Consider the following 27,929-nt stretch of genomic DNA (forward strand, 5'->3'; position numbering starts at 1 on the left):
TTACTAGACGACAACCCCAAAAGTGGTGCCACCCTCCGACCCAAGCAGAAGGCCCGGCTTAGAGGTGGCTGCCGCCCGCGCACGCCCTGTTCGCCCGAGTGTTACTGGGTGGAGAGGGAGCGCCCGCTGCCCTTAGGGCCAATCAGAGCAGGGCAGGCGAACAGCCTGGCTCCCTGTGGCCACTCGGGCCCAGGCTGGACGCGCCCCCTGCTCTGGGAATGGGCGAGTTTCCTGCCAATCAGCGACGGAGCAAGCGGGACTCGCCAATAGCGAGCAGCGGCCGGGTCAGGCCTGTGGCCCTGTGGTCGGCGGTGGTCTGCGAGCCGGTCCATGCTGAGAGCCGCCTCCCTCCGACCCACGCTGCGCTCTCGGCCCCTGCGGCCCCGCCCGCCGGCAGCGCCGAGTCATGCCGGGCGCTGCTTAGCTGTAGTGCCCGGACCGCCACCCCCCGCTTGCCCGCCTGCCAGCCTGCCCGAAGCCTCGCCCACTGCCCAGAGCCAGAGGGATGGTGGTAGTCACGGGGCGGGAGCCAGACAGCCGTCGCCCGGACTGTGCCATGTCCAGCTACGACGCCGAGGACGACTTTCTGGAGCCGGCCACCCCGACGGCCACGCAGGCGGGGCACGCGCTGCCCCTGCTGCCCCAGGAGGTACCTGGGCAGGGGCTGGGCTGGGAGACGGGGGCATGAGAGGGCGCAGAGCGAGAGGTATGTGCTGGGTAGAGCTGACCTTGGGAGTCAGGGGTCGAGCTGAGGACAGCCCCAGGGGTGCTCCCCTGCCCATCCACCCGTAAAACGCACCAGGTGAGTCTTCCCTGCCCCAGGGGGCACCTGGCCCTCACCCCCTTCCTTCCTGAAATTCATTGCCTGCAAGGTTGAATCACTCCCTAAGGCCCTTGGACCCCCAAGAGATGACAGTGTCTTCTAGGAAATCCAAGAGAACTTGGTGCTTGCCCAAACCCAGCCTCCAGCTGCCCAGAGAGAGAGGGGTAAGGGACTGTAAGATAAGCAGCAGTCCAATGAATAGATGTGTCCACTCACCTGGTGTGGCCAGCTCCAAGGGCTTTCCCTCACTACCTGCTGTGCTGTGATGCAGGGTGGCTTTCGCTGGTCTTAATGTGTGTGGCAGTATCAAATTAACACCTGAAATGACGCACTGGAGAAGGGAAAGGAGGAGGGAAGGTGAGGCACTGCTGGCCACTAAAGACAGAGACTAGGAGGTAGGACCCAAGGGAATGCCGGATGCGGGAGCCTGTGATGTGTGGAGTCCTAGGTAAACGGGCAGAGCCCCAGAGGGGCAGCACCAGGCCGGCTGGGCTGGGTGAGGCTCTGGGGAAGCAGATGGAGTTCTCTTGGGGCTAAAAGCTGGTATTCCCAACATCGTGGGACACTTGTGAAAAGAAAAAAAACTCGAGAACTCCTTGCAATTGAAAAAAAGTGCTACTAGAGACTCGGCGGTGCTATTTTTTTTGTGCAGTCCCTGGGCAAATGGTGTGGCTTAAGGGTAAGAGCACAGGGCCCACAGACTGTAGGCCAGGATCCCAGTGCCCACTCCCCAACAAATTACATCGCTCCATGTGAGCTCTAAACCTGTTTTTGATTGCTTTTTCCTCTCTGCTTCAGTCTTTTCATTTCTAACATGGAGCAAACACTTAAATTGGTACAAGGTGTCCTTGGAAAAAGTTTAAAAAGCTCAATAAGTGTAAAAGTATTATTATCCCGAAATAAAACTTGAGTCCTTTGTATACATGTAGAATAGTTTTAGAGGAGCTATAGAATAAGCAGAAGGCATTTGTCCCTTGGGTGCAGAAGAGTAACAGTATAAAAATACCCAGAACTGTAAACATCTGTTTATTTCATTCATTCAGTGCAATTTGGGTCTTTACTGGGAGCTAGGCACTGCACAGGCCTGGGTAACTTTGAATTAATGTATTTGTATCCTACTTTATTTCACAAAGAATTTGACAGTAGGGAAACAGGACTGTCTCGATAAGAATATGTATCTCATGTAGCCCAGGGAGATGTTAATATTGAAAAGTATGTACTGGGATAAAATTTTAGTTTATATGGAGGGGGTTTGTGGGAACTTAAAGCTTCTTGGGGAAAATGTACACCATCATTCCCTGTTCCTCACCCTGCCCTTGCCTCCAGAACCTTCTCTGGACTGGGGACTAATCTCATTCTACAGTTTAAGTAGGAGAGAGGTGGCGAGTACTGACACTGAGGAGTGGGTGCCTAGAGTCATCAACAAACACGTACAGGCTTTAGTGGGTGGCCTCATGATTGGTGAACAAGTACGTATTCACTTAAAGTCACTGGAGCACCTTGTGCTTGATGCTCTTTCCAGTAACTTGTTACAAATATACACTGAATTCATAAACATCTGCCTGTAAGGCTGTTCAGTAGGTATGTACTTTGACTCAATGCAATAACACTGCCCTCAATAGGCCTTGCTTGTGGTTTTGAAAGAAATGAGGCCAGTTTTATCTAATTTTCTCATAAACCTCCTCCAGATTAACTAAAATTTTATCCCAGTGCACACTCTTCAGTATTACGAGAATGCTGTCCCTGTCTTCTGGAAGCTTGGGGTCCAGTCAGATGGGCCACCAGAAGAAAATTGCCATTGTGCTGTGCTAGGCACTATAATAGAGGGAAGTGTGGCATATAGTGAAGGCACAATGGAAAGAATGTTTAGTTAACTCTGTCTTGGGGGCAGACAAAGGATAATAGAGCAGAAATGCTAACAGAGTAAGACAACTTTAATAGAAGGTTTTAGAATGAGTGGATACTGTGGTGTCTTGGTATGAATTGGAAAAAGGGCACACAGCTTGGCTAACAGATCACCCTCAAGGTGCCCTCGTGCATTGAACAGTATACACCACCATATGGGGCAACTGCATTTGCTAGATGGATGGAGGGAGAGTGGGAAGAGCATTTTGGACAGAGAAGACAGCATGAGCAAGGGCACAAAAATGGTAAATTCAGGAAGAGGAAGGATAGTAGTGAAGACTTTGAACTCTAAGCACAGATAGGATTGGGGTGGAGAGACCTGATTTAGAGTTTTCAGGGGGTTCTGGGTAGGACTTGACAACTGCTGAGTGTGGGGAAAGGGAGTCCATTGGGAACGCCTGCTGGGATTTGGCTGTGGGTGACTGAGTGAGTGGCATGACCCTAATCGGGCCCAATGAGCCTGCGGCAGGAGCAGCCCCAGCTCTCCTACCCCAGGCCTGGCTGAGAGTGCTGGTGGTTCCTTCCCAGTTCCCTGAGGTTGTCCCGCTGAACATTGGAGGGGCACACTTCACCACACGCCTGTCTACCCTGCGGCGCTGCGAAGACACCATGCTGGCAGCCATGTTCAGTGGGCGGCATTACATACCCACCGATGCTGAGGGCCGGTACTTCATTGACCGGGATGGCACGCACTTTGGGTATGATTCTCCCTCTGTGATCAACTTTGTAGTTGTAGAAGTGAGTCACCTGGGCTTTTGTATCTACTGATGGTATTTAATACATGTGCTTATTGAATTGCATCAAATTCTTAGTTGCTTTCCCAAAGGGGAAAAGGGCAGCTGCAGAAATCCCAGGTAACACACACTGGCTGGGTTTTCTGCAGCTGCCCTTTTCTCCTTTGGGAAAGCAACTTAGACTGTTGCTACTATCCTATGCAGTTTAAGTCCAGAAATTGTCATCTGTGTGAAGTATATGTGATCCCTCCTAGAGATGGGGGAGTTCCAAAGCAACTTCTCAGAGAATATCCACAGATGGGATACTGGGCTCAGCATTTCCATTAGGGAGGAACACGGTGTGTGACAGTGATTCCCCGACTTTCAGTACTTTAAGACAAATGAAAAAGATGAGTGAACGGCCAGTATTAGGGCTGCCATCCTTTAATTTTGCCAAGAAACACCTTTAAAAAAACACCTTCAATTATTACTTTAACACTAAAATATGGAAAAACAGACACAGTGCCCCAAAAAAAGAGCTCTTCCCAAGAAAGGACTTCTGACAACCTTACACAGAAACAACTTGAAGGCTTTATGTTTCCATTTCCTTGTTTGTGAAATGAGAAATAATTATAGCTGCCTTACAGGCCTGTCATGTGGGTTAAATAGAGTCTTGCTGTGACCCTTGGCCAGGTCCTTTCACAGTATGTAGCTGAAGCCCTTTGCCCCTTCATTCTACCTTCAGAGATGACCCAACATGGTCCTTGATCCTGAACAAATTGACGAAAGGCACAGAAACTCTCCAGCCACTCTGTCTCTGTGCTGACTTCCAGGTCGGGTTGACCGCGCTGGGAGAAGGGTTATTTTTATCCTCGGAAAGGAGGCTCTGGTCAGATAATTTGCTTTGAGGCATCTGTGTTTCCCCATTGGGCTATCAGCTGCTTCCAGTGCTGAGAAAACAAAGCATCACATCACTCTGCAGAGCTATAAAAAGATTTTTGTTTTCAGGCTGTCTGGGGGATGACAGGGCTGGCCCCGGCCGGCAGCCCCCCAGCACTCTCAGCTGGGCCTTGCCCCAGGGTTATGTTTTTCAGAGCTCACCAAGTTGTGCTTAAGATCCTAGAGGACTAATTTTGGAAGGGGTGGTGGGTAGGGGAAACAGGGTTTGGCTCTAGGCTGATGTGCCCATGCCCAGGTGGCCATGGCCCCAGAGGGGCATAGCCAGGCAAGGGCATGGTAGAAAGCAGGATAGTGGCATTTCCCCTCGGGCTGCTGGACCCCAGTGGCCTATGATTCAGCAGCAGCAGCTGAAGCTGTTGAAAGATAAAAAAGGGTGAGCACATTTGGTGGGGTATAACTTCTCTGCTCATACAGCTCACATACCCCCAGCACCCACCATGGAGGCTGCCTGGGCCTCCATCTGGGGCAGTTTCCCCATTGTGATCAGTGCACAACACTTTGGACTAAAGTCTAGACCAGAGTGGTTGTGGACTTGAAGCCACCGTGTCTGTATCTGGGCATCCGGCTAGCTGCGGCTCCTCAAGCAAGGGTGTTCCTTAATCTCTCAGAGCCCCGCTTTTTCCTCATTAATAAAATGGACATAAGATAGCACTTACCCCAAAAATCATTGCAAGAATTGAATATGATAACACATGAATAGTGGCTGACACAGATTAATGCTCATAGACTAACACTGAGGTACCAGCTTACTCTTAGGGCTTACATATCCTTATGGAAAAGCCCTTCCCCTACCTACTCTGATGTCAGTGATGTGTCTGATTACTCTTAACACTAAAGAATCAGAAGAGACAATTAACAGAATTTTTATTTTAAGAAAGCACAAACCAATTTCTTCAGACATTAGGGTTAGGCATTTGATCTCCCTTTAGCTTCAGAATAAGACTAATGGGCAAGGATGTGTAAGCATCTGTGTTTCCCCATTGGGCTGTCTCTAACCACTGTGAAGTACTGCCCAGGTCTTATCTCCTTCCCCCCAACTCTCTTTCCTCTTGCTCAGAGATGTGCTGAATTTCCTGCGCTCAGGGGACCTGCCGCCCCGGGAGCGTGTGCAGGCTGTGTACAAAGAAGCCCAGTATTATGCCATTGGGCCTCTCCTGGAGCAGCTGGAAAACATGCAGCCACTGAAGGGGGAGAAAGTACGCCAGGCATTTCTGGGACTTATGCCCTATTACAAAGGTGAGAGGTCAACTGCCAGGAGCAGTCAGAGTGTGGGGAAGGAGGGTTGCGAGGCGTCTGTCAGTGCCTGGTCTCCACCAGAACGTGCGGGGCCGAGATTCATCTAAATTACTCAAGATAGGAGAGGGTGCTGTTTGCCTCTCTGCCCTCTCCTTGCAGTCACAGGGGAGAGTCAGGTTAAAACCTTGCCTGCGACAGTCATCAAATTGCATTTCTCAAGGACAATGCATGTCCCATCCCACTGGTTTCCTTTGCTGCGGAGAACCTGCCTCGCTGTTTAAGTTTGTGCCCTTCACAGGTCCACAGAGCCCCTTCCTCAGGCATCTGTCTCTCCCGTCTTGGATCCTGCCATCCCCAGGGGCCCTCTCTCTGCCCTCGCGCTACCTTGCCCCACCCCCACTCCTTAAGCCCCTGTCCCAGTGACGGTGTGTGTTCACCCCCACAGACCATTTGGAGCGGATTGTGGAGATTGCCCGGCTGCGTGCAGTGCAGCGGAAGGCCCGCTTTGCCAAGCTCAAGGTCTGTGTCTTCAAGGAGGAGATGCCCATCACCCCCTATGAGTGTCCGCTTCTCAACTCCCTGCGCTTCGAGCGGAGCGAGAGCGATGGGCAGCTCTTTGAGCACCACTGTGAAGTGGATGTGTCGTTTGGACCCTGGGAGGCTGTGGCTGATGTTTATGACCTGCTGCACTGCCTGGTCACAGACCTCTCTGCTCAGGGCCTCGTCGTGGATCACCAGTGCATTGGGGTGTGTGACAAGCACCTCATCAACCACTACTACTGCAAGCGCCCCATCTATGAGTTCAAGATCACATGGTGGTGAGTAGCCCTGGGAGGGAACAGAGTCCTATCAGGGCGGGTGTCCATCCCCTTGGTGGTTCTGGGAGTAAGATCCCTGGAGGGCTACTGACTGCCCTAGAACCTGCTGAAGTAAGGACCGAGTCCCGAGGTGCAGCTCCAGTCTCCCCAGGTGCACTCTGGGGTCAGGCTCAGGGCTTGTGGCCCACGGGACTTGGTGCCAGTGCTCACCTGGCCTTTTCCCAAGTCTCAGCAGTCTTTTCCTGATGCTGATGGGGTCTGGCTAGCTAGGGCTTGATCAGGAAGTCCAGAGAGGTTTTGTTCCTTTCTTGACCTTGCAAGAGAGTTTCTGGCCTTTTTAGAGCCACATTCCTAAACAAACAGAGGTAAAATCACCTCCTGTGCCCTGCTGATGTACCTCTCCTTGTGCTCAGTGTGCAAGTGTGAACATAGACTGTGATGGGGGGTTACCCAAGTAGTCACCCCGCAGCCCCTGGCTGACAAAGGAGCACCTTCTCTCCCTCCTCCCTCAAGAAAAAGTCCCACACTTTGGTTTAGGATGTGAAAAAAATATTTTCCTTCTGAAACATATTCTTCCCTTTTTGGAAATGTAAACCATAGTTGCCAAAGCCATGCACCAGGTTGGCCTTAGAAAAGCACAATGTTTACAGCCCTGCCTTAGGGCCTTGGCTTCTCCTACCTTCCACCAACCTTACTTGCTTGAGGGGTTATCATCTCACAGGGCTGGAATACAAATTTTAAGCTGTTTTGAAGATTCCCTAAGTCAAGCAGTTAAGATGCCTAGATCTTCTACCTTCAAGATGTAACATCCTTTGTAGAGGCTCAGAATACCTTCTTAGCTGCCATTTCATGTGTTAGGATCCAGCTTGTGGTGAACCTCCTTGGAAGGATACCCCTCTTATTGACACCCTGTTGCTTTATCCTGCCAACATTCTCCTTCTAGGAGAGTGTCCTGTTCTGGGGAAGTAAAGAAAGGGCTGGGGGCGGGGGTGGTACAGCTCTCCTGGGAGCTGTAGGAACACAGCAGCAACTTCCCTTATGTTTTACGACCCACATTTCCAGGAGAAAAAGACTTGCAAGGTTATGCTCCCATCAGGATATAGATACACATTCCCTGAAGGAAGAACTCTGTAGCTCCAGGAATTGGAATGTAATATTTCTGTGCTGCTCTTGGGGCTTCTCCCCATAATCACGATTGTCCTTGACTGTTTCTGGGTGCTCTTGTAGGGAGATTTATATGTAAAAACCTGGTGAGGACAGCTTCATTGGCCTCACTTCTAAAAGACCAGGCTAGTGAGAGGGCAAGGGGAAGCTGAAGATTCTGCATCCTTCTGAGAAAGCCAAGCCCTGGGACCTTGGCTGAATTCCTTCCTGGGGGCAGTAACCACCCGGCACCTGTGTGAGAACAGAGATTCCAGGGCATGGTTTTCCCTTTGAGGTTGTATTCTTGTGTGGGTGGAGCAGTGGGGCCGACTGAGAGAGGAAAGTACAGTCAGTCTCTCAGGTTTGGAGATACATGTTCTCTCTGTTGCTGAGAGCTGTGTGTCTCAACAAATGGATCATCACTTTTCTGGAGCTGATGTCCCTGCTTGAAGCTTAGCCCAACAGCACAGCTCTTGCCTTGTTCTAACAAAAAAGTCTTTCATTTAGGTAGCTTGATTGGTGTTACTACCTAATACAAGCTCCTCTTTGGACAGTCACCGAGGTGATATGTTCAGGAGGAAGTCAGTGTGAGAAGAGAGCAGATGGTTAAGGCCAGTGCTTTCCATGTTATGGCCCCTTCTCTCTCCCACTACAGCACAGAGCATCAGGTGCTTTGTTTAGAGTCCATCCCTGCAAGGCAGGGAGCAGCTGGGGCACTCAAATGCAGGTGTGCTCAGAAACAGGCACTTCGGTGGGGGTACAGCTATGATGGATAAAGGACACTGTCCCTGTGCTCTTGCTGGAGACATCCGTTTCTCTGTTCCCCTGTTGTCCTCATAGTGGCGTGCTCTGGGCCCCTGTGGAGAGACAAAGCTCTGAGCCTGTACAGCAGGCACAGCAGGGACATGGCAGCCAGCTCAGACCCCTTTCTAAATGAAGGAAAAGCATTCGGTGGCCCAGTTTGGCCACTCTGATGAGAAGCCGAGGCCAGGCTGGAAAGGGCTTTTGGATGTGATGGCTTGTGGTAATGGGCTCCAAATAAAGGTCATCTTTGAGAAAGTGACTTCTCCCAGTAGGATCCCTTTCAACTCTAAATGGCCAGGCCCAGAGTATAAGAAGGGTTGGGTCAAGAAGGAGGGCTCCATCAGATGAATGCTTCTCCCTCGTCAAAAGGAAGCATATTTTCATAGAATTCTTGTGCATAGTGTCAACTGGTCAGACTGGTGCTTGTCTTTGGAGCCTCCCTATGTTTGACTTTGGGCACCTTTTCTCCCACGTGCCATGCTCACTGGTCGGGGAGATGAAAGCATTAGGAGATGAGGCTGTATGGTACAAAAGTACCCATAATGAAATTCAGTAAAAGTGAAAAATATAAAGGCAACAGAAAAGATTGAAACAAAACCACAGTGAAACATATCACACCATCCCAGGTCAAGGAATCCTTTGGGTGACACTCAAATTGAAGAAACAGAGGAATCCCCACCATCCTTACTCTATTTCTGGTTAAATCACCAGGCAGTCCAGTGTTTATCATGTGGAAAGCCATCAACTGCTCTGGAAGGGTTCTGTTCTTTCTTCCTGGGGCTTAAGGGAGCTGTCTGAGCCTTGTGCCTCAGGCTGATGAGATGATATAATCTTCCTGTGCTGGGTTGCTCATTGGAGGACTAGAAAACTGACATTTGGAAGCTACAAAATGGGGTGAGCCTCAGTGTATGATCTTGGTCTAAGTTGGATCCTGAAGAGGTTAAGACAAACAACAAAAAAACAAAAACTGCCCACACTGAGCATTTTGATAACAATTAGAATATCTTCCTTCTGCCTACCTTCTGTCCATATGATTTTGATTTAAGTGATTAAGCTTTCTTGGGCGCCATTTTGCCAGGGCTCTTTGATGAAGGGAACACCTGCCTCATGATCCCTAAAAGAGGGAGACTTTATTCATCAGAATCCAGAGCATTGGGAACTGGAGTGGGAGAGGTACTTTTGGAATTCTGGAAGAAACATGTATACATACATTAATTGGGTAAAGGGTGGGCTGGCAGAGGGTTGGAGGAGGTGGGAACAAAAACTGGTTGTAGGAACAGTCAGTTGCCTCTGGAGAATGGAAGGTCCCCTGGGTCCATTGTCTTCCTTCTGTACAGTGTTGGGTCTGTGCACACAGTATACCACTTCCTGTGTTTGTTTGTGACCTGTCTGTGAGTGCTTTGGTGCATGGAGCCTCAGTTCCCTTACATGGCATTAAAGTCAAGAATTAGAACCTGGTGCTGTGTCTTTCTTTTTTAGAGACTTCCTCTCATCCCTCCTTTGCCCTCCTTTGCCCCCTTTGCCAGCAAATATGTCCTGACTTCTGCTTAAAATATGGTGTGTTTGGGATATCACACTAAATAAAACAGGCTCTTCCCTGAGACCAGCACCTGAACTTCTTCCCTGACTGAAGCTGAAGGGGGATGGGCCCCCACAAAGGCCCTCCTGCAGGTGCCCTAGCTTTTGGTCTGTTCCAGCCAGGAGTGTGTCTGCCTGGCCTGGGCAAGTACCCTGCTCTCTTCTGTTGAGAGGTCTTCAGGGGAACACGTCAGGTCGTTCTGAAAAATATCCCTCCTGTCATAGCACCACTTCTTTCCAAGGGAGAGAGAAGTAGCTCTAAGCTCATGTGAGCCTCAGTGGTTAAGAACCTTACTTGAGGAAAACTGACATAAGTTGCCCTTCCTCTGAAAGCAGAGTTTGACAACTTTCTGGCTGAGTGTCCTCAGCAAGATTCCTTTGGAGTCACTTCATGAACAGCCCACAAAGGTGAGTTCTGAAGTGCTGGGTAGCTCTGCCACCTCTAACCAGTGCCCTTAAATCCCCAAGCATCTGGCTTGTAGACCAGAGTACTGCCTCACCTGTGCAGTTGTATCCCTGACCTAATTTCTGGACCCACAATCACACAGTAATAATGCACTTTAATAATACCTTACAAATTGAAAACTGAAGCTCATAGAGGTGTTGTTTCCCTAAGGGCACATAGCTAGTTAGTGGCAGAGCCAGAACTCAAACTCAGAGCCCTTTTCTGAAGTCCTCAGGGGTGTTCCACTGCAGAGCCTCTCTTCCTCCTGGCAGCTCAGTGTCCCACCTCTGTGGCTCCGGGCTTCCCCCTGCCTCACCTGGGAAGATTTGAAAAGCACATACTCTAGAAGGAATAGCAGAAAGACTTCCTCAGGTGTGTATGTCTTATGTGGCCCCTGAGCATTAAGGAGATAGATGGAGTCTCCAATTTATTGTCCTCCTTAGTGAGTGACACATGTGCACAAGGTGGAGATGGGCCCTGCTCATGGGGCAATCAGTGGAGGATGATTGAGCAGGTGAGTAATGGTTCCCTGGCTGGGCCCTGGGTGTGGCGGCATGATCCAGGACAGCCGAGGTCATCAGACTTTTGCAGCCTACAGGTCTGACTACCCCAGATGTGCTGTGCAACCTGACCATGTGGAGAGGTATGCCTGGGGCCACAGCCCTTCTTCAGGGTTGCCTAGTACCAAGAGAGTAACTGATGGGGGCTCTTCAAGTCAGGGCACATTGTGTGCCTGGCTTGGGGCTCATGGTCCTTGGATTCTGGGTCTCTACCCTGCCTGTGTGTCCCTTTGTCTTCATTTTGAAGATGACTTCTTAGCTGGCTTTACTTTTTATTTTCATTTGTTTAACTTACAGCATGCTCCTTTAGCTTTCGTTTACTTACCTTTAACCTTCTGTCCTTTCATTCCTTACTATTTTGTTTTTCCTGTCATGTATTTCAGCTTTCTCTATTTTTTAAACATGATTTTAAACTTCATTTCTAAAATAACTTTTTAATAAAGTAATGTATGAACAGGATGCCAGTGAAGGTAGTTCTTGTTCTAAACAATACTAATTATGTGCTTTTTTCTCTTCTTCTTTCATTTCTACAGTGATCTTACTAGCCATGAACATTAGGCACCTTCTTTCTCCCTTAGACGAGTATCTTCTAAAACCTCAATAGAGGGAAAAACTGAAAGTGGCATTAAAGCATTAGAAAAGTCATATATCTGGGTTATCTACTAGATCAAATAGCCACACTTCTGCACACCATCTGAAATGTGCCCACTAGTCTGACACACACACATAGTAACAGTAAGTGCAGCCTTTGGAACAGGGCAGTTCTATTCCTGCTAAGGACTTCTTCCCTCACACACTGGTTCTTTTTGAGGAGTGACATGATCTAGAGATCCTGGGAGTCCACATCTCCAGCCACCTGATGCCAGGTGGCAAGAGGACTGTTTTGCACCAGGAAAAAATCAACACAAAGCCAAAGACTTAGAATTGAACCATCGAGAAGCACTCCGTAAGAGGGACGCAGACCAGATTATGAAGCACGTTTTCCAGCCTTTGGTGATCTCAGTAGCAACCTGATTCACCTTTCAACAAATCATGACTTTTAAAGGATTCTTCTAATGTGTTACAGACTCTTACTTTTTACTTACATCATGGGATCTTGGCAGGTGGCCCAGCTCCAATAGATCTTAGGAATAGATGTATAGGTACTTCTCTCAGTTATTTAATCAAGACAGAATCCCAAAGCCCCACAGAATTTGGAGCTTGACCTCCATTAAAAGAAGCTTTTAAGTTGAGAGTTTGGAGTTGAAGAAATCTTTTTTGTAAGGAATTGGAGAGTATCATGAATAGGCTTAAGTCTCTGGAATTGTATCAACTTCTATAAATGCCTTTATTAGTATGTTTCTTAAAATGAAACCCTATCACCAGCTGCACCTCGGCTTCCTCTACCCTGTGGGACAGCCCCTTGTGTGGGTGCATGTGGGTGCTTACTGCCCCTACTCTCACCATGTCATCTCCACCTCCTCCCGCTGCCCATGACTGTTTTGTTTTTGGCATGTTAAGGCTGGTCGGTCACTTCTGGCCATGCCTCATCTGGCATCTGGTAGCCAGCCGCAGCTGTGCGCTTTGCCTAGCTACCCACTTCTTACCTTTAGGCAGGTAGCTGCTTTGTACACTGAGGTCCCTGCTTTCCAGTGCAGCTTTCTCATCTGGCTTTCTAGGATCTGAACAGCATTTTTAGCCCCTCTAAGCTCTGTATCCATCTCCACAGTAGGAGTGGAGAAGGCACACAGGACCCACTGAGAAGACAAGTTAGCTTCACCCTCCCCTATCCCAGGAAGGCAGAACTGAAATACCTTAATTGGAAACCAAGTTCACCAAAAGCTTCCTAACAAAACTATGGACTTTCCTGGTGAGCTGACCACACAGATCACTATCAGCTGAAATGAGGATGGCATTTTTCACTTGGTGCTCCCAGCAGTCAAAGCAAAATGTATCTGCCTCCAGAGATTCAGTAAGTATTCCACCAGTTGCCTAATGTTATTCTTCAAAATGCTGCTCTATTTGGAAACTCCCATTGGTTCCAAGAGGCAGAACATTGAAGAATCCCCTCTGTAGTCACCTGCAGAATATATTCCACCATATCCATAGCTGGGCCTTGAGCCCAGAGGACTCCACTAGGGTGGGATTTGTTACCTGATTTTGAAGCCCTGTAAATGGAATGGCAATCCTCACCCCTTTATGCCAGCAGCACACCTGAGACAACCTGGATTTGTGGATTGAGATCCAGGGGTATCTGCACGGTAATGGACAAGAAAGTGATGTTTCTTAGGTGGAAGGCTTCCAGACTCAACTGTGCCCCAAAATTTCTGGGGTTTATAGTTAGTACTGGCCATTCATTCATGACCCTCAACTTCCCCATTTGACCATTCTATCTTTTTAAGAAGTGCTTCACCTAATCTCTCTCCTAAGTACACAGGAGTACAATAGCTGAAAACCTGTACATCTTTTCTCCTATCCTGGCCTTATGCCACCAATGCACACACTTTAGCACCTTGTTAGGGGCCACCCGGAAGCACAGCATGGGCGGCCTCTGGCCCTCTGTCTCCATAATGCTGGTGATGGCTGGCCAGCAACCTTCATAGGTGTGAGAGTTGCAATGCAATCAACAGATTCAGGATCTAGGGGGACCATTTGAAAAAAACATCTTCAGGGGTGTCTGTCCACAGGAGCCCAGAGCAGTCTAAGTGAAACTGGGAGCTTGGTCCACACAATGGGGGCAAGCCATGTTTTTCAAACATTTTGGCTTCAGAAGGTACTCCACTGAATACACAAGACCACAAAAGGCCAGCAGAGGAATTCCAGCTCTGATATAGCTGAGAGATGCCCCTGCAAGCTGCAGGGAGGTACCCATGTACAGTAGCAGCCAGCCAAGACTAGAGCTCCCAAAGTGGACATAAAAAGAAACTACATTCTCTTAAAATAGCTGATTGGTGTGCCAGGAGAAGAAATTGCACTCGGATGATCTTGCTTCACCCTTTTGACATCCCATGTGCCTTTACATCTCACCCATTCAAAGTGGAAAATAATATATAGAGACTTGGGACCTTACATCTAACAGTCAATCTGTATGGGTCTTGAGTGATCCTGCCTGCATTGCATTTAGAGTCATTTGTATTAGGAGGAAAAAAACCATATGGTAATTTGAACAATTTATATCATTAGTATAAATAAAAAGCTATTAAATATAATAGGATCAGAGTAATGGGTTGGCTAATAGAATAAAAAAAACAAAGAGTATAGGAATAGCAGATACAACAAGCAGCCACTACTTTTATGGCTGAGATAGAGGGACAAAGGAGGAATGTCCCATCCCCCAAAGCTGATATGCAGACCTTTCGAGAGAGGGCATGGCCATGGCTCACTGCATGGCAGAGAACTCACTGGAGTGCTGTGCTGGTGAACCTGCTGGAGATCCACACTCTAGGGTGCTGGGGAAAATATGTTCATGGGGATGTGTATTGCTAGAGAAATTCTCCTACAAAACCACTCAAAGAGAGTGCTGCAGAAAGCTCCTGGCCTTTTTGTGCTCCTGACTACCAGGCACGGAGTAACTGGTGTGCTGTGAGTAAGCACACCAGAACCAGAAAAGAAAATATCTTCCCCCTTGTAATGTCTCTCCAACATCCTCAAAGCTCAATGTCATGCTAATTGGCAAGGGGAAAACTACTGAAAAGTGCCAGCCCAGTTTTTGCAGAAGCAATGAAGGATGAGTATGGAGCTAACAGGCAACCAATAGCACAGATCACCTATGCTGATGACTCCCAAATTTATATCCCTGCCCAGCAGACATCTTTCCTCAGCCTTGAATTATATACCCAATGACCTATTAAATATTGCTACTTCAGTATAAATAAGCCATCTCAAACTTAATATATCCTAATGGAATTCTCTGTTTCCTCTTCCCACCTCAAACATTTTTCCCATTCCATATTCTCTCAGTCCTCAAAACCTGAGAGTCACCAATGACTCCTTTCCTCACCTTCTACTTGCAATCCATCTTCAAGATGTATCTTGAAAACATTCACATATTTGTCCAAATCACCATCCTCTCACCCTCCATTACTACAAAGTCCTCTTGGCTCAATTTGGCCCCTGATTACCCCCTTTAAATATTCTGCAGAATAGTCCTTTGAAAGGGTTGATTAGATTCTACAATATGACTACTTAAAACCATTGCTTTTAGAATGAAATAAAAAAGACTTAACCACATTTGGTCTGGTTCCTGGCCAACTCTCTCGTCTCATCACACCACCATACTCCTTGCTTCCCATCCTCCACCCTGGCCTTCCTTCAGTTCCTGCCTCCAGTTTTTGTGATCGACATTCCTTCTGCCTGGGATGCCGTTTCCCCAGCTCTTCTCATTCATGACTGGCTCATTTTTATACTTTATGTTCTAGCTCAAATGTCACATAATTAGTGAGACCTCTGACCATGCCATCTAACGTATACTCCCATTCCTGTCTATCACATCACCCTATTTATTTCCTTTATACCATGTATCATCAATGGTAATTATCTTGTTTGCTATATCTCTCTTTCCTTTCAAATAAGCTCCATAAGGACAGAGATTCTGCCTCTATTGTTCACAACTATATTCCAGTGCTTAGAGCAGTATCTGGAAAAGATGTGCCCAGTCAAAATCAGTCAAGGGATCTGTCTGGTATATGGACAGGAGACCTCTTAGGGCATCTTAGTACACCATACCCTGTGATTAAAGTCAATGGGAAACTACAGCAACCCAATCCAGGCAGGACTACTAATGGCTTAGACCTTTCATGAATTAGAGTCTGGATCATCCCCACAGGTAAAGAGATTAAGTATGAAGATTAAGTATGATTTAAGGAGATGCATATGAGTGCCAAGGTGACAAGAGGTCGGTTGTAATGGTTAATTTAATGTCTCAACTTTGTTGGGCCACAGTGCTCTGATATTTGGTCAGACATTCTGGATGTTTCCATAATGGTGTTTTTGGATGGCATTTACATTCACATCACTGGACTTAGTAAAGCAGATTGCCCTCCATAATGTGGGTGAATCCCATCCAATCAGTTGAAGGCCTGAATAGAAGGAAAGGCTGACCTTGCCCAAGCATGAGGAAATTCTGATGAGAGGCTGCTTTAAGGCTTCATCTGTGACATTGGCTCTTCCTGGTCCATCAGCTGACTACCTTTGGGCTTGTGCTGCAACTCTTTCCTGAGCCTCCCGCCTATCAGCCTCCCCTATCAAGGTTTTAGACTCACCAAGCCTCCGCTGTCATGTGACCCAATTCCTTAAACTAATTCTCGTCCTATATATATCTATCTGTCCTAGGATGTGTGTATCTATCTCTTTGTATATATCTATATTCTAGAAAGAAATTTATAACGTCCTAGGAGAATACATATCTATAATTAAGTCTGAAGATAGCATATATGTTCTGCCACTTGTACTATTCTCATTTAATATTATCTTTGGGGGATCTGTCCATTTCAGCGAGCTGCTCCTCCCCCTTTTAAACTCGATAACGTCCCACTTAAAGTGTGTTCAACAAAAGAACTTCTAAAAAATAATTTCTGCTGCCCTTTGAGATACACATGCATCTATTTATTAACAGATTAATAAGCTTTTCTATCCCACATTTAGGCAAATACAGTCCTCAATTCTCTTATTTTTGATATAAGACTACTTGGAAACATAAGAAAAAAATAAAAGATGGAGGTCTTGGGTTTTAGCTGATTGATTCTATGTTAATAGGCTTGGGCCATGGTTGCCTACAAAATTGTTTCAGTAAGAGAATGTACTCCTTTTCTTATCAGAATGATCTGTTTTCCCTGATCGTTGATCCTAAAGAAAGTGGCTTAAATTATGTGGTTCCTAAACTGCTTGTCACTTGGGAACCTTGTAATCTGATAAACCCTTCTGCTATAACTATTATCATCCCCTTGAGTCCATTCCTGAGGCTTTCCCCCAGATTGCCTCATTCTTAGGCAACCTTTATCCATTGGAACAGAGATAGCCTTTGCCAGTTCTAGGATTACACTGCCGTTAGCAAAACCAGAGAAGAGAGAATCACTTTCCTGAAAGCTAGAGGACTTATGGGTAACTTTGATGCATTTGTTGTGGCCAGGGGAATGGCAGAGCACATATGAGCCAAGGGATAGGGTCATCAATGGCTGAACTATGTGGACCAATAATGTAGGGAGGTGTGGTTCCCAAAAGAGAAGCTAGGGAGACAAAAACATGCATCCTCTGCTAGTTGTATAAAACTGTATGCTCTGTTCAATGACAGACATTAGTCATGGCCACATTATATGAGTTTAGCACAGATGCCTAGCTGTTGTTAGGGTGTGGAAGTCTTACTCTGCAAAAATAAGAAAAAAGTATTTTCCTTTGTGGTGTGAAGTTAAAAAAAGGGATTTTAACTCTTTTTCTCTTTAACATATGTAAAATGGTTTGATACTGGTTTTTGATTAACTAAGAAATATACCCTGTTATATGGCAAGTAGAAAAATTTTCCTCCTCTATGATAATGATGTGATTTTACTATCGCAAACCAGGTAAGCCTCATCAAGAAAGACTTTTTAAATATAATTTTTGCTAGAAATAATGGCACAGGATTATACAAAGCTAAAATTTCTGTCTTAGGCCACATTATCAAAATTTGATATGATGGTATAATTTGAGCACCAAAATAATTATAATGATCTGTAACCCGCCAAATAACAAAAATCCATAAATTTATGTTGACACAAATAAATAATATCATAAAAGAAGTAGAAAGGAAACTTTGTTAGAGTAAAATGTCAGCTAATAAATAGAGAATGAATGCTGAGACTAGAAAATCTTCAATGGCAAACATCATAATTATAGCTGGTTTAGGTAAGACTCATCAATGGGTGGATGAAATTTTGAAGAAAAAGAGGATATTGGAGATGGATTAAAGACGGTGGCGTGAGAGGTGAGACAGAGGCTTCCTTCTAAAACCGCATATAATACGAAAATATAAATAATACAACTAATCCTGAAAGGGCAACAGGAAAGAGGACTGCACCAGACTGCATACACCTGGACAAAAGAGCAGACCTCACAGAACAGGGTAACGTACCAAAGCTGTGGTCCAGTGGGACACAGGCCCTTCCCACACTCCAGCTAACTGATGGAAGGAAGAGAAACGGAATAGGGAGGGAATGGAGGCCTGGGACTGCTGAGTACCTAACACTGGAGATCTGCTCTAGGAGCACAAACCTACATTTCATGCTGCTTGCATGGTACTCTCATGATTAGGGGGTTGGAAGGCTAAGAAAGGCAGAATTCCTGGAGAGACTGAGATTCCAGCTGCCTGTAGAAAGCAGGGATCCATATCTGGCTGCGCTGGGACAAAAAAAGGCAGGCAGTCTGAAAGACTTCCTAACAAGGAAGCCCTGAGCAAGAGGGATGTTAAAGGGGCAAGGATTGAACAGAGCTTACTGCTCAGGAGAAAGAACAGGTAGACAAAATTGTCCAGGTGCATTCTGCCCAGCAGGTTGGGACCTTTCATGATCTTCAGGCGCTACAGCTCCCTGGCTGGCTACCGGCTACAAGGACCCCCTCCATGATACGCAGCCTTCTGTGCCTTTCTCCCAGCCAGCCCAAACTGGCTCGCAAACCAGAAAACCCCACCGTTGCATTAGGCTAGCCAAAGGGAAGATCTGTCTACAGCAACTACAAATGCAAAGCATAGAGGCTTATACCTGTGTGCTATGCCCATTGGTTCAGGCAGTGGAGACAGGCATAGCAGCCAGGAAGCAGGAAACAGCTATTTCCTCCCCCCAGGCACCAATACCACTCACCTATGGCCCTGACATGGCTTCAGGGGCTGAGCAGCTCCAGGGACTACAGCTTCTGGACACTAGAGGGCGCCATATACAAATATGAAATTTCAAAGGAACCTTGTTCAAAGAAAAATTATGAATACAACTCCTGAGAAAGATTTAAACGACATCTACCTCATCAATCCTCCTGAAAGGAAGTTCAAAATAAAAATCATCAACATGCTCATGGAGGTACGGAAAGATATTCAAGAACTCAGGAATGAATTGCAGTTGGAGATCCAATCGTTGAAGAGTACAATGGAGGGTATTAAAAGCATATTATATACAGTGGAGGAGACCATAAATCAAAAAGAAACTAGAGAAGTGAAATACAGAGAAGCTGAGGCATAGAGAGAAAAAAGGATCTCTAAGAATGAAACAATATAGACAGAACTGAGTGAACAGTCTAAAGGGAACAATATTTGCATTATAGGGGTACCAGAAGAAGAAGAGAAAGAAAAAGGAATAGAAAGTGTCTTTGAGGAGGTAATTGCTGAAAACTTCCCCAATCTGTGGAAGGAGATAGTCTCTCAGGCCATGGAAATGCACAGATCTCCCAACACAAGGGACCTAAGAAAGACAACACCAATAGATATGGTAATTAAATGGGAAACATCAAGGATAAGGACAGAATATTAAAAGCAGCCAGAGAGGAACCTTTGGTAACCATGAATCTAAAGCCTGAAATGGCAATATGGCAATAAGTACATACCTATCGATAATCAACCTAAAATGTAAATGGAATGAGTGCACCAATAACAAGACATAGAGTCACTGAATGGATAAAAAAACAAGACCCATCAATCTGCTGCTCACAAGAGACTCACCTCAAACCCAAAGACATGCACAGACTAAAAGTCAAGGGATGGAAAAAGATATTTCATGCAAACAATAGGGAGAAAAAAGCAGGTGTTCCAGTACTAGTATCAGACGAAATAGACTTTAAAATAAAGAAAGTAACAAGAGATAAAGAAGGACATTACACAATGATAAAGGGCTCCGTCTAACAAGAGGATATAACCATTATAAATATATATGCACCCAACACAGGAGCACCAGCATATGTGAAACAAATACTAACAGAACTAAAGGAGGAAACAGAATGCAATGCATTCATTTTAGGAGACTTCAACCCACCATTCACTCCAAAGGACAGATCCACCAGACAGAAAATAAGTAAGGACACAGAGGCACTGAACAACACACTAGAACAGATGGACCTAATAGACATCTATAGAACTCTACACCCAAAAGCAGCAGGATACACATTCTTCTCAAGTGCACATGGAACATACTCTACAATAGACCACATACTAGGCCACAAAAAGAGCCGTAAATTCAAAAAGATAGAAATTCTACCAACCAACTCTTCAGACCACAAAGGTATAAAACTGGAAATAAATTGTACAAAGAAAGCAAAAAGGCTCACAAACACATGGAGGCTTAACAACACGCTTCTAAATAGTCAATGGATCAACAACCAAATTAAAATGGAGATCAAGCAATATATGGAAATAAATGACCACAAAAACACAAAGCCCCAACTTCTGTGAGATGCAGCGAAAGCAGTCTTAAGAGGAAAGTATATAGCAATCCAGGCATATTTAAAGAAGGAATAACAAACCCAAATGAATAGTCTAATGTCACAATTATCAAAATTGGAAAAAGAAGAACAAATGAGGCCTAAAGTCAGCAGAAGGAGGGACAAAATAAAGATCAGAGAAGAAATAAACAAAATTGAGAATAATAACACAGTAGAAAAAATCAATGAAACCAAGAGCTGGTTCTTTGAGAAAATAAACAAAATAGATAAGCCTCTAGCCAGACTTATTAAGAGAAAAATAGAATCAACACACATCAACAGAATCAGAAATGAGAAAGGAAACATCACGATGGACCCAACAGAAATACAAAGAATTATTAGAGACTACTATGAAAACCTATATGCGAAGAAGCTGGAAAACCTACAAGAAACCTAGAAAAATACAACCGTCCAAGACTGACCAAGGAAGAAACACAAAATCTAAACAAACCAATTACTAGCAAAGAAATTGAAGTGGTAATCAAAAAACAACCCAAGAAAAAAAAACCCAGGCCAGATGGATTTACCTCGGAATGTTATCAGACATACAGAGGAGACACGATATCCATTCTCCTTAAAGTTTTCCAAAAAACAGAAGAGGAGGGAATACTCCCAAACTCATTCTATGAAACCAGCATCACCCTAATACCAAAACCAGGCAAAGACCCCACCAAAAAAGAAAATTACAGACCAATATCCCTGATGAACATAGATGCAAAAATACTCAACAAAATATTAGCAAACCGAATTAAAAAATATGTCAAGCAGATCATACACCATGACCAAGTGGGATTCATCTCAGGGTTGAAAGGATGGTACAACATTCAAAAATTCATCAACATCATCCACCACATAAACAAAAAGGACAAAAATCACATGAGCATCTCCATAGACACTGAAAAAGCATTCGACAAAATTCAACATCCATTCATGATGAAAACTCTCAGCAAAATGGGTATAGAGGGCAAATACCTCAACATAATAAAGGCCATATATGAAAAACCCACAGCCAACATCATACTGAACAGCAAGAGGCTGTAAGCTTTTCCTTTAAGATCGGGTACAAGACAGGGATGCCTACTCTCCCCACTTCTATTCAACAAAGTGCTGAAGGTCCTAGCCACCGCAATTAGACAAAACAAAGAAATACAAGGAATCCAGATTGGTAAGGAATAAGTCAAACTGTCACTATTTACAGATGACATGATATTGTACATAAAAAACCCTAAAGACTCCACTCCACAACTACTAGAACTAATATCGGAATTCAGCAAAGTTGCAGGATACAAAATTAATACACAGAAATCTGTGGCTTTTCTATACACGAACAATGAACTAACAGAAAGAGAAATCAGGAAAGTAATTCCATTCACAATGGCACCAAAAAGAAAAAAATAGCTAGGAATAAACCTAACCAAGGAAGTGAAAGACCTATACCCTGAAAACTACAAGACACTCTTAAGAGAAATTAAAGAGGACAGTAACAAATGGAAACTCATCTCATGCTTCTGGCTAGGAAGAATTAATATCGTCAAAATGGCCATCCTGCCCAAAGCAATATACAGATTTGATGCAATCCCTATCAAAATACCAACAACATTCTTCAACGAACGGGAATAAATAGTTCAAAAACTCATATGGAAACACCAAAGACCCCGAATAGCCAAAGCAATCCTGAGAAGGAAGAATAAAGTGGGGGGGATCTCGCTCCCCAACTTCAAGCTCTACTACAAAGCTACAGTAATCAAGACAATTTGGCACTGGCACAAGAACAGACCCACAGACCAGTGGAACAAAATAGAGACTCCAGACATTAACCCAAATATATATGGTCAATTAATATATGATAAAGGAGCCATGGACATACAATGGGGAAATAACAGTCACTTCAACAGATGGTGCTGGCAAAACTGAACAGCTACATGTAAGAGAATGAAACTGGATCGTTATCTAACCCCGTACACAAAAGTAAATTCGAAATGCATTAAAGACCTGAATGTAAGTCATGAAACCATAAAACTCCTAGAAAAAAACATAGGCAAAAATCTCTTGGACATAAACATGAGTGACTTCTTCATGAACGTATGTCCCCGGGTAAGGGAAACAAAAGCAAAAATGAAGAAGTGGGACTGTATCAAGCTGAAAAGCTTCTTTACAGCAAAGGACACCATAAACAGAACAAAAAGGTATCCTTCAGTATGGGAGAATATATTCATAAATGACAGATCTGATAAAGGGTTGACATCCAAAATATATAAAGAGCTCATGGACCTCAACAAACAAGAAGCAAATAATCCAATTAAAAAATGGGCAGAGGAGCTGAAAAGACAGTTCTCCAAGGAAGAAATTCAGATGGCCAACAGACACATGAAAAGATGCTCCACTTCACTAGTCATCAGAGAAATGCAAAATAAAACCTTAATGAGATATCACCTCACACTGGTACAGAGCACCAGCATCCAAAAGACAAACAACAATGAATGTTGGCAAGGTTGTGGAGAAAGGGGAACCCTCCTTTCTGCTACTGCTGGTAGGAGTGTAAATTAGTTCAACCATTGTGGAAAGCAGTAGGGAGGTTCCTCAAAAAGCTCAAAATAGAAATACCATTTGACCCAGGAATTCCACTCCTAGGAATTAACCCTAAGAATACAGCAGCACAGTTTGTAAAAGACAGATGCACCCCTATGTTTATTGCAGCACTATTTACAATAGCCAAGAAATGGAAGCAACCTAAGTGTCCATCAGTAGAAGAATGGATAAAGAAGATGTGGCACATAGACATAATGGAATGTTATTCAGCCATCAGAAGAAAACAAATCCTACCATTTGCAACAACATGGATGGAGCTAGAGGGTACTATGCTCAGTGAAATAAGCCAGGTGAAGAAAGACAAGTCCCAAATGATTTCACTCATCTGTGGAGTATAAGAACAAAGAAAAAACTGAAGGAACAAATCAGCAGCAGAATAACAAAACCCAAGAAAGAACTAACAGTTACCAAAGGGAAAGGGACTAGGAAGGATGGGTGGGAAGGGAGGGATAAGGTGGGGGCAGAAAGGGGGCATTACGATTAGTATGAATAATGTGGGAGGAGGCACAGGGAGGGCTGTGCAACACAGAGAAGGCAAGGAGTGATTCTATAGCATATTACTACGCTGATGGACAGTGACTGTAATCAGGGTTGTGAGGGGGAGTTGGTGAAGAGGGAAACCTAGTAAACATAATGTTCCTCATGTAATTGTAGATTAATGCCAATATATATATATATATATATATGTATGTATATATACAGAAAAGGAATGAAGAGAATCAAACAGGGTACAGAAAAACAACTAAATACCAAAACATTCAGTAATGGAAGAACTGAGGGAAAAAACATGTAAGATATATATAGAGAGTACTCACAGCAAAATGTCAGAATGAAGCCATTCCTTAACAGTAATCCCATTAAATGTATATGGATTACAGTCTCCAATTAAGTCAGAGATTAGCAGCATGTATTTTCTAAAAAGTTCCACCTATATACTGCCTATAAGAGACTCACTTTAGATTCAAAGACACAAAGAGATTAAAAGTAAGAGGATGGAGAAATACATATCATGTAAACAGTAATCAAAGGTGGCCTAGAGTGGCTATATTATTAGAATAGATTTTACGCTAAAAAAGTTACAAGAAACAAGGACATTATAAACTAAAAAAAGATTTATTCCTACAAGATGATGTAACAAGTATAAGCATATATGCACCTCACAATAGAGCACCAAATATAAATGAAATAAAAAAGGAAAAGTAGTTAAGGCAGAAGCCCTCCTGCTTCTTCTCTCCCCTCCCTAAGCCTCCACTGCTTTGCTCCCACTGCTGTCTCTGGGCTCTCTCCTTCCCCTTCCCTAGCACCAGAGGAACTCTGTGGGTGGATCAGCATGGTGACTGGCCAAGGCTGGGCCAATTACATCCAGGGGCTTGTGTGTTTCCTCTCCACTGTAGTTCTTTGACTGACTTGGCCTGTGGTTCCTTGACTTACTGTTCTCTCCAGGAGGTGTTTCTGTTGGCATACAAAGGGCAATATTAGAATCAGGCAAGGTGAGAATCTTGACTGTAAAATTTCCATTTTCTGTATAGTCCCTTACTTGCATTGCCCATTACATTTTGATCTGGTCTACCTCCCCACATTCACTCTGTTACAGCTACACAAGTTGGAGGTGTCAAGAAGACCTTTGCACTTGGTGTTCCCTGTCCCTTGCCCAAATATTTGCACAGAAGCATAGCTCCTTCAGCTTTTTCAAGTTATTTTCTGTAGCTCTTGGGGGACACATGTTCCCAGCCCAGGGCGAATAAACCTGTTAAGCTGAAATCAGTCAAGAGTAAAAAACCTTTTATTTAGGGGCATGGCTCCATAAGCTGCCTTAGCTGCTGTTCTTACTCACCAGTTTCTCTCCCATCTGGCCTGTGCTCGCCTCTCCACCTGCCCCTGGTAAACACCTATTGATAATGGAGATGGACTAGAGAGAAAACAGCTTCACTCCACCCCTTGTAAACACCTGTTGATATGGAGATGGCTAAGGCCAGACTAGAGATTCTGGAAATACTGCAATTTGACCCACACTTCTCAGCTGAGGCTTTCCTGTCTACTCTAAAACTGCAAACTTCTTTGCTATAGTTTTTCTCTTCCTTGTATTATTTTTCTACGGGGCAAATATCACCATATACCACTATGAAGTCTGGGGAAAGGAAATCCCAGGGCAAAATACCTCGAAAAACCAAAATCAGTGAAAGGGAGAAATAAAGCTTAAAATCCGTTTATTGCTTACAAACTGCAGTCCGGAGCCTTCTCTCCTGCTCCAGCAGAAGCAAAACTGGCTCTCCCCCTCACCTCTCAGGTACAGATAAGCCCTTGGTTGCCCAGGTAATTACCCATTAATATGGAGATGAACTTCGCTCCACCCCTGGGGAATGATGCAAATGCACTAAAGCCATACTTCTTTCCACCTATGAACACCTATGATATGTAGATGTACTAAAGCCAGGTGAGGTATTCTGGAAATATTACAGTTTTACCCACAAGTACTGAATAAACAACACCATTTATTTGCTCTTCCTCCTCTCCCCTAGAATGTATGCTTCTCAGGATAGGTACTTCCGTATTATACTTTGTGGTACCCTCTTCCTAGCAACACATTAGGGGCTCTAAAGGGAGGGAAAATAATTTTCCCTCTACCCTTTTGAGTTCTTGGCTGAGACTCCTGTAATAAAAGATTAACAAGAGAATAGAAACATGTATCCTTAATATACATGCAGAGACACCCGGGGACAGGTTTAGAATGCCAACTTAAATACTAGTATCTGAAAGGAAAGGATTGTAAAAAATGGATTAAGGATTGGGGGCTAGGTTGGAACAGATCGTGTAAGAGGCAGAAGAGAGACTCTCTGTCCTGGGAACAGAGGGTGTCTTGTGATAAGGCTAAAACTGTAGGGGTAGACGGATCGCTGTCTGGTGCTTCTTCTGAAAGGGAAATCGACCGGGCTACTCTGTCAGCTTTATTGTTACCTCTTGTCTACTCGTCCTTACTGTGGGGAGTCCTATCAACCCTTTCCTCCCAGTCCTCAAGCTCTCACTCCCTTCTCCGCCCCCGTTCAGCAGGAAGCAGTCAGAGAGAAAGCAACGTCCACAACCCCATAGAGGAGAAAGGGGAGAATGAAGCGCCCCCACCCATAAGATGGTGAAATTCCTGCTTCTCTTCCGAGTCCTCGGTTCCCGCCGGCGCCACCTGAAGCCCAGTCACCCCTCGCCCCCCTCCCAATCCCAGCACCTAGCCAATAGCCACCAGCCCCATAGAAGTGACACCACAATCACGCCATGCCCCTTCCTATATAACCCAGCACCTTTCCCTAATAAAGCGGAATTCTCCGGTGAATTGCTGCTGTGTGTCGCTCCTTTCCTTTCAGTATCTTCAGATAAAGACAAAAGAAGAAAGATGTACGGGGTGGTGGGGGGGAGACCAGTTATGGGAGGTGGTCAGGGAAAGAAAAGTAAACAATGTTTAAGGTTAGTTATGCAGATTAAGTCGGCAACTTCTCTATTGATAAGCATCTCTTGTGATTTAGTCATCCTTCTCCAGGAACAGAGAGGGAGACGCTTTACACACATAGTATTCCTTTATAATTATAAATTTCCTTTAAAAAAGGTTAACTTCTAGCTTGTTCAAAGCTTCTCTTATGACTGCTTTCTCAAAATAGCCCTTTTGCAAAATAGGCATATTTTGGGCTGGCATGTTCTGAAGGTTTCCTAAACCCTTCAGCGTTTAGGAAAAAATTTGAGGAATGAATCTCCACTTTGCAAATAATGAACAAAGACTGAGAAATTGGGCAAACTGTCCAAGATCACACAGGCAGCGTTTAGCCAAGCTGGGATCCCGGGGCAAAATACCTCTAAAACCGGAATCAGTCAAAGGGAGAAATAAAGTTTAAAATCTGCTTATTGCTTACAAATTGCAGTCTGGGCCGTTTCTCTTTCCTACTCCGGCAGAAGCAAAAGTAGCCCTCCTCCTCACTTCTCAGGTTCAGATAAGCCCTCTGTTGCCCTGGTAATTATCCCATGATATGGAGATGAACTTCTCTCCACCTCTGAGGAAAGCTATTTATACGTAAATGCACTAAGGCCATATTTCTCTCCACCCCTGAGGATGCAGATGCACTAAGGCCAGGCGAGATAGGGAAATGTTGCAATTTTACCCACCCCAACCCAGGTCTTCCTCCCAGACAGTATAGTATTTTCTATCCTTTTTTTTTCCTGGTGTGGCTGCACTTTATGCCATGGGGCAACCACAATGCAGACATAACTGCTATTCCCAACATTCCCGAAATGGGAATCACAAGAACTTGATTTCATTTATGACTCGACCGTTAATACCGTGTGATACTGGCTAACTTAAAAACTTCTGGGTCTCAGTTATAATCAGCTGTAGAAACGGCTTCTGGATCAACCAATCTCTTTTAGGTCCTTTAATTTAACACTTTTAAAATCCTAAACCCGTGAAGGGATGCGGTTCATCAGTTTTTCAGGCGGTCTCGTTCCCTACGGGCTGGAAACCGACTACTGGCCAAACGACTCCTCTCCCAGCCTTTGCAGCAGCCTCCGGGATCCCATTCCTCGCTACCAAACGGCAGGGAGCCGGGAGGCGCAGAGACGCAGCACCGCCCCCTCAGGCTCGGAGAGCTGGATCCCGGAAGCAGGAACTGAGGAAAAGGAAACGCCGGCTTCTCTGCCGGCTCCCGATCGCGCCAGTCAGCGTCCCAAGGCTGGCCTGCAGGCGGCCTCCTGCCCCATGCCCTCCGGCACAGTTTGTGCTGTCACTCACGCCAGCCTCGGCCTCACTCCACCCAGCGCAGACCTCGACCGGCATCCGCAACACTAACCTCCTACCGCGGCGGAGGGTCCCGGAAGTGACGTCCGCGCGCGCCGTGCCGGGGGCGGGGCTGAGGGAGGGCGGGCAGTGGACTGGCAGAGCCGGGACCTACTCGGGCGACGCCGGAGAGC

At 45.3% G+C, this 27,929-nt stretch overlaps 2 protein-coding genes and 1 long non-coding RNA gene across 16 annotated transcripts in view; 2 read left to right on the forward strand and 1 right to left on the reverse strand.

Moving 5' to 3' along the window:
* The window catches only part of TPST1 (tyrosylprotein sulfotransferase 1), a 591,927-nt gene that overhangs the window by 328,243 nt on the left and 235,755 nt on the right, over nt 1-27,929 (forward strand). The gene's annotated exons all lie outside the window — the stretch shown is intronic.
* On the forward strand, nt 150-26,184 carry KCTD7 (potassium channel tetramerization domain containing 7). 14 transcript variants are annotated; one of them, XR_008992181.1, is made up of 7 exons: nt 152-649; nt 3,224-3,426; nt 5,459-5,637; nt 6,083-6,455; nt 10,314-10,388; nt 10,869-10,939; nt 11,024-11,474. XR_008992181.1 is itself a non-coding variant. In XM_057487202.1 (5 exons), the coding sequence occupies exons 1-5, from the start codon at nt 506-508 to the stop codon at nt 26,089-26,091; spliced, it is 960 nt and encodes a 319-aa protein (XP_057343185.1). In that variant the 5' UTR covers nt 150-505; the 3' UTR covers nt 26,092-26,184. The 14 variants fall into 14 exon arrangements, 8 of the variants coding, with proteins under 8 accessions (XP_057343185.1, XP_057343186.1, XP_036763804.1 ...); XR_008992180.1 differs by having other exon boundaries at nt 10,314-10,939; nt 11,017-11,482; XR_008992179.1 differs by having other exon boundaries at nt 10,314-10,939; nt 11,024-11,481.
* LOC118923730 (uncharacterized) lies at nt 13,146-27,826 on the reverse strand. The gene is made up of 4 exons (XR_008992184.1): nt 26,879-27,826; nt 24,142-24,437; nt 18,794-18,892; nt 13,146-13,218 (listed from the first exon to the last, which is right to left on the reverse strand). It is a non-coding gene; the product is annotated as an uncharacterized LOC118923730 (long non-coding RNA).

The sequence above is a fragment of the Manis pentadactyla genome, chromosome 10 (assembly GCF_030020395.1).
Source record: "Manis pentadactyla isolate mManPen7 chromosome 10, mManPen7.hap1, whole genome shotgun sequence".
NCBI classification, from domain to species: Eukaryota; Metazoa; Chordata; class Mammalia; order Pholidota; family Manidae; genus Manis; species Manis pentadactyla.

What these genes read in the sequence shown, in the direction of transcription:
- KCTD7 (XM_036907909.2), top strand. Translation starts at nt 506, where the DNA reads ATGGTGGTAGTCACGGGGCGGGAGCCAGACAGCCGTCGCCCGGACTGT. An exon ending in TGCCCCTGCTGCCCCAGGAG is followed by an intron (nt 650 to 3,223) that starts GTACCTGGGCAG and finishes CTCCTACCCCAG; the next exon opens with GCCTGGCTGAGAGTGCTGGT. An exon ending in CGGGATGGCACGCACTTTGG is followed by an intron (nt 3,427 to 5,458) that starts GTATGATTCTCC and finishes CCTCTTGCTCAG; the next exon opens with AGATGTGCTGAATTTCCTGC.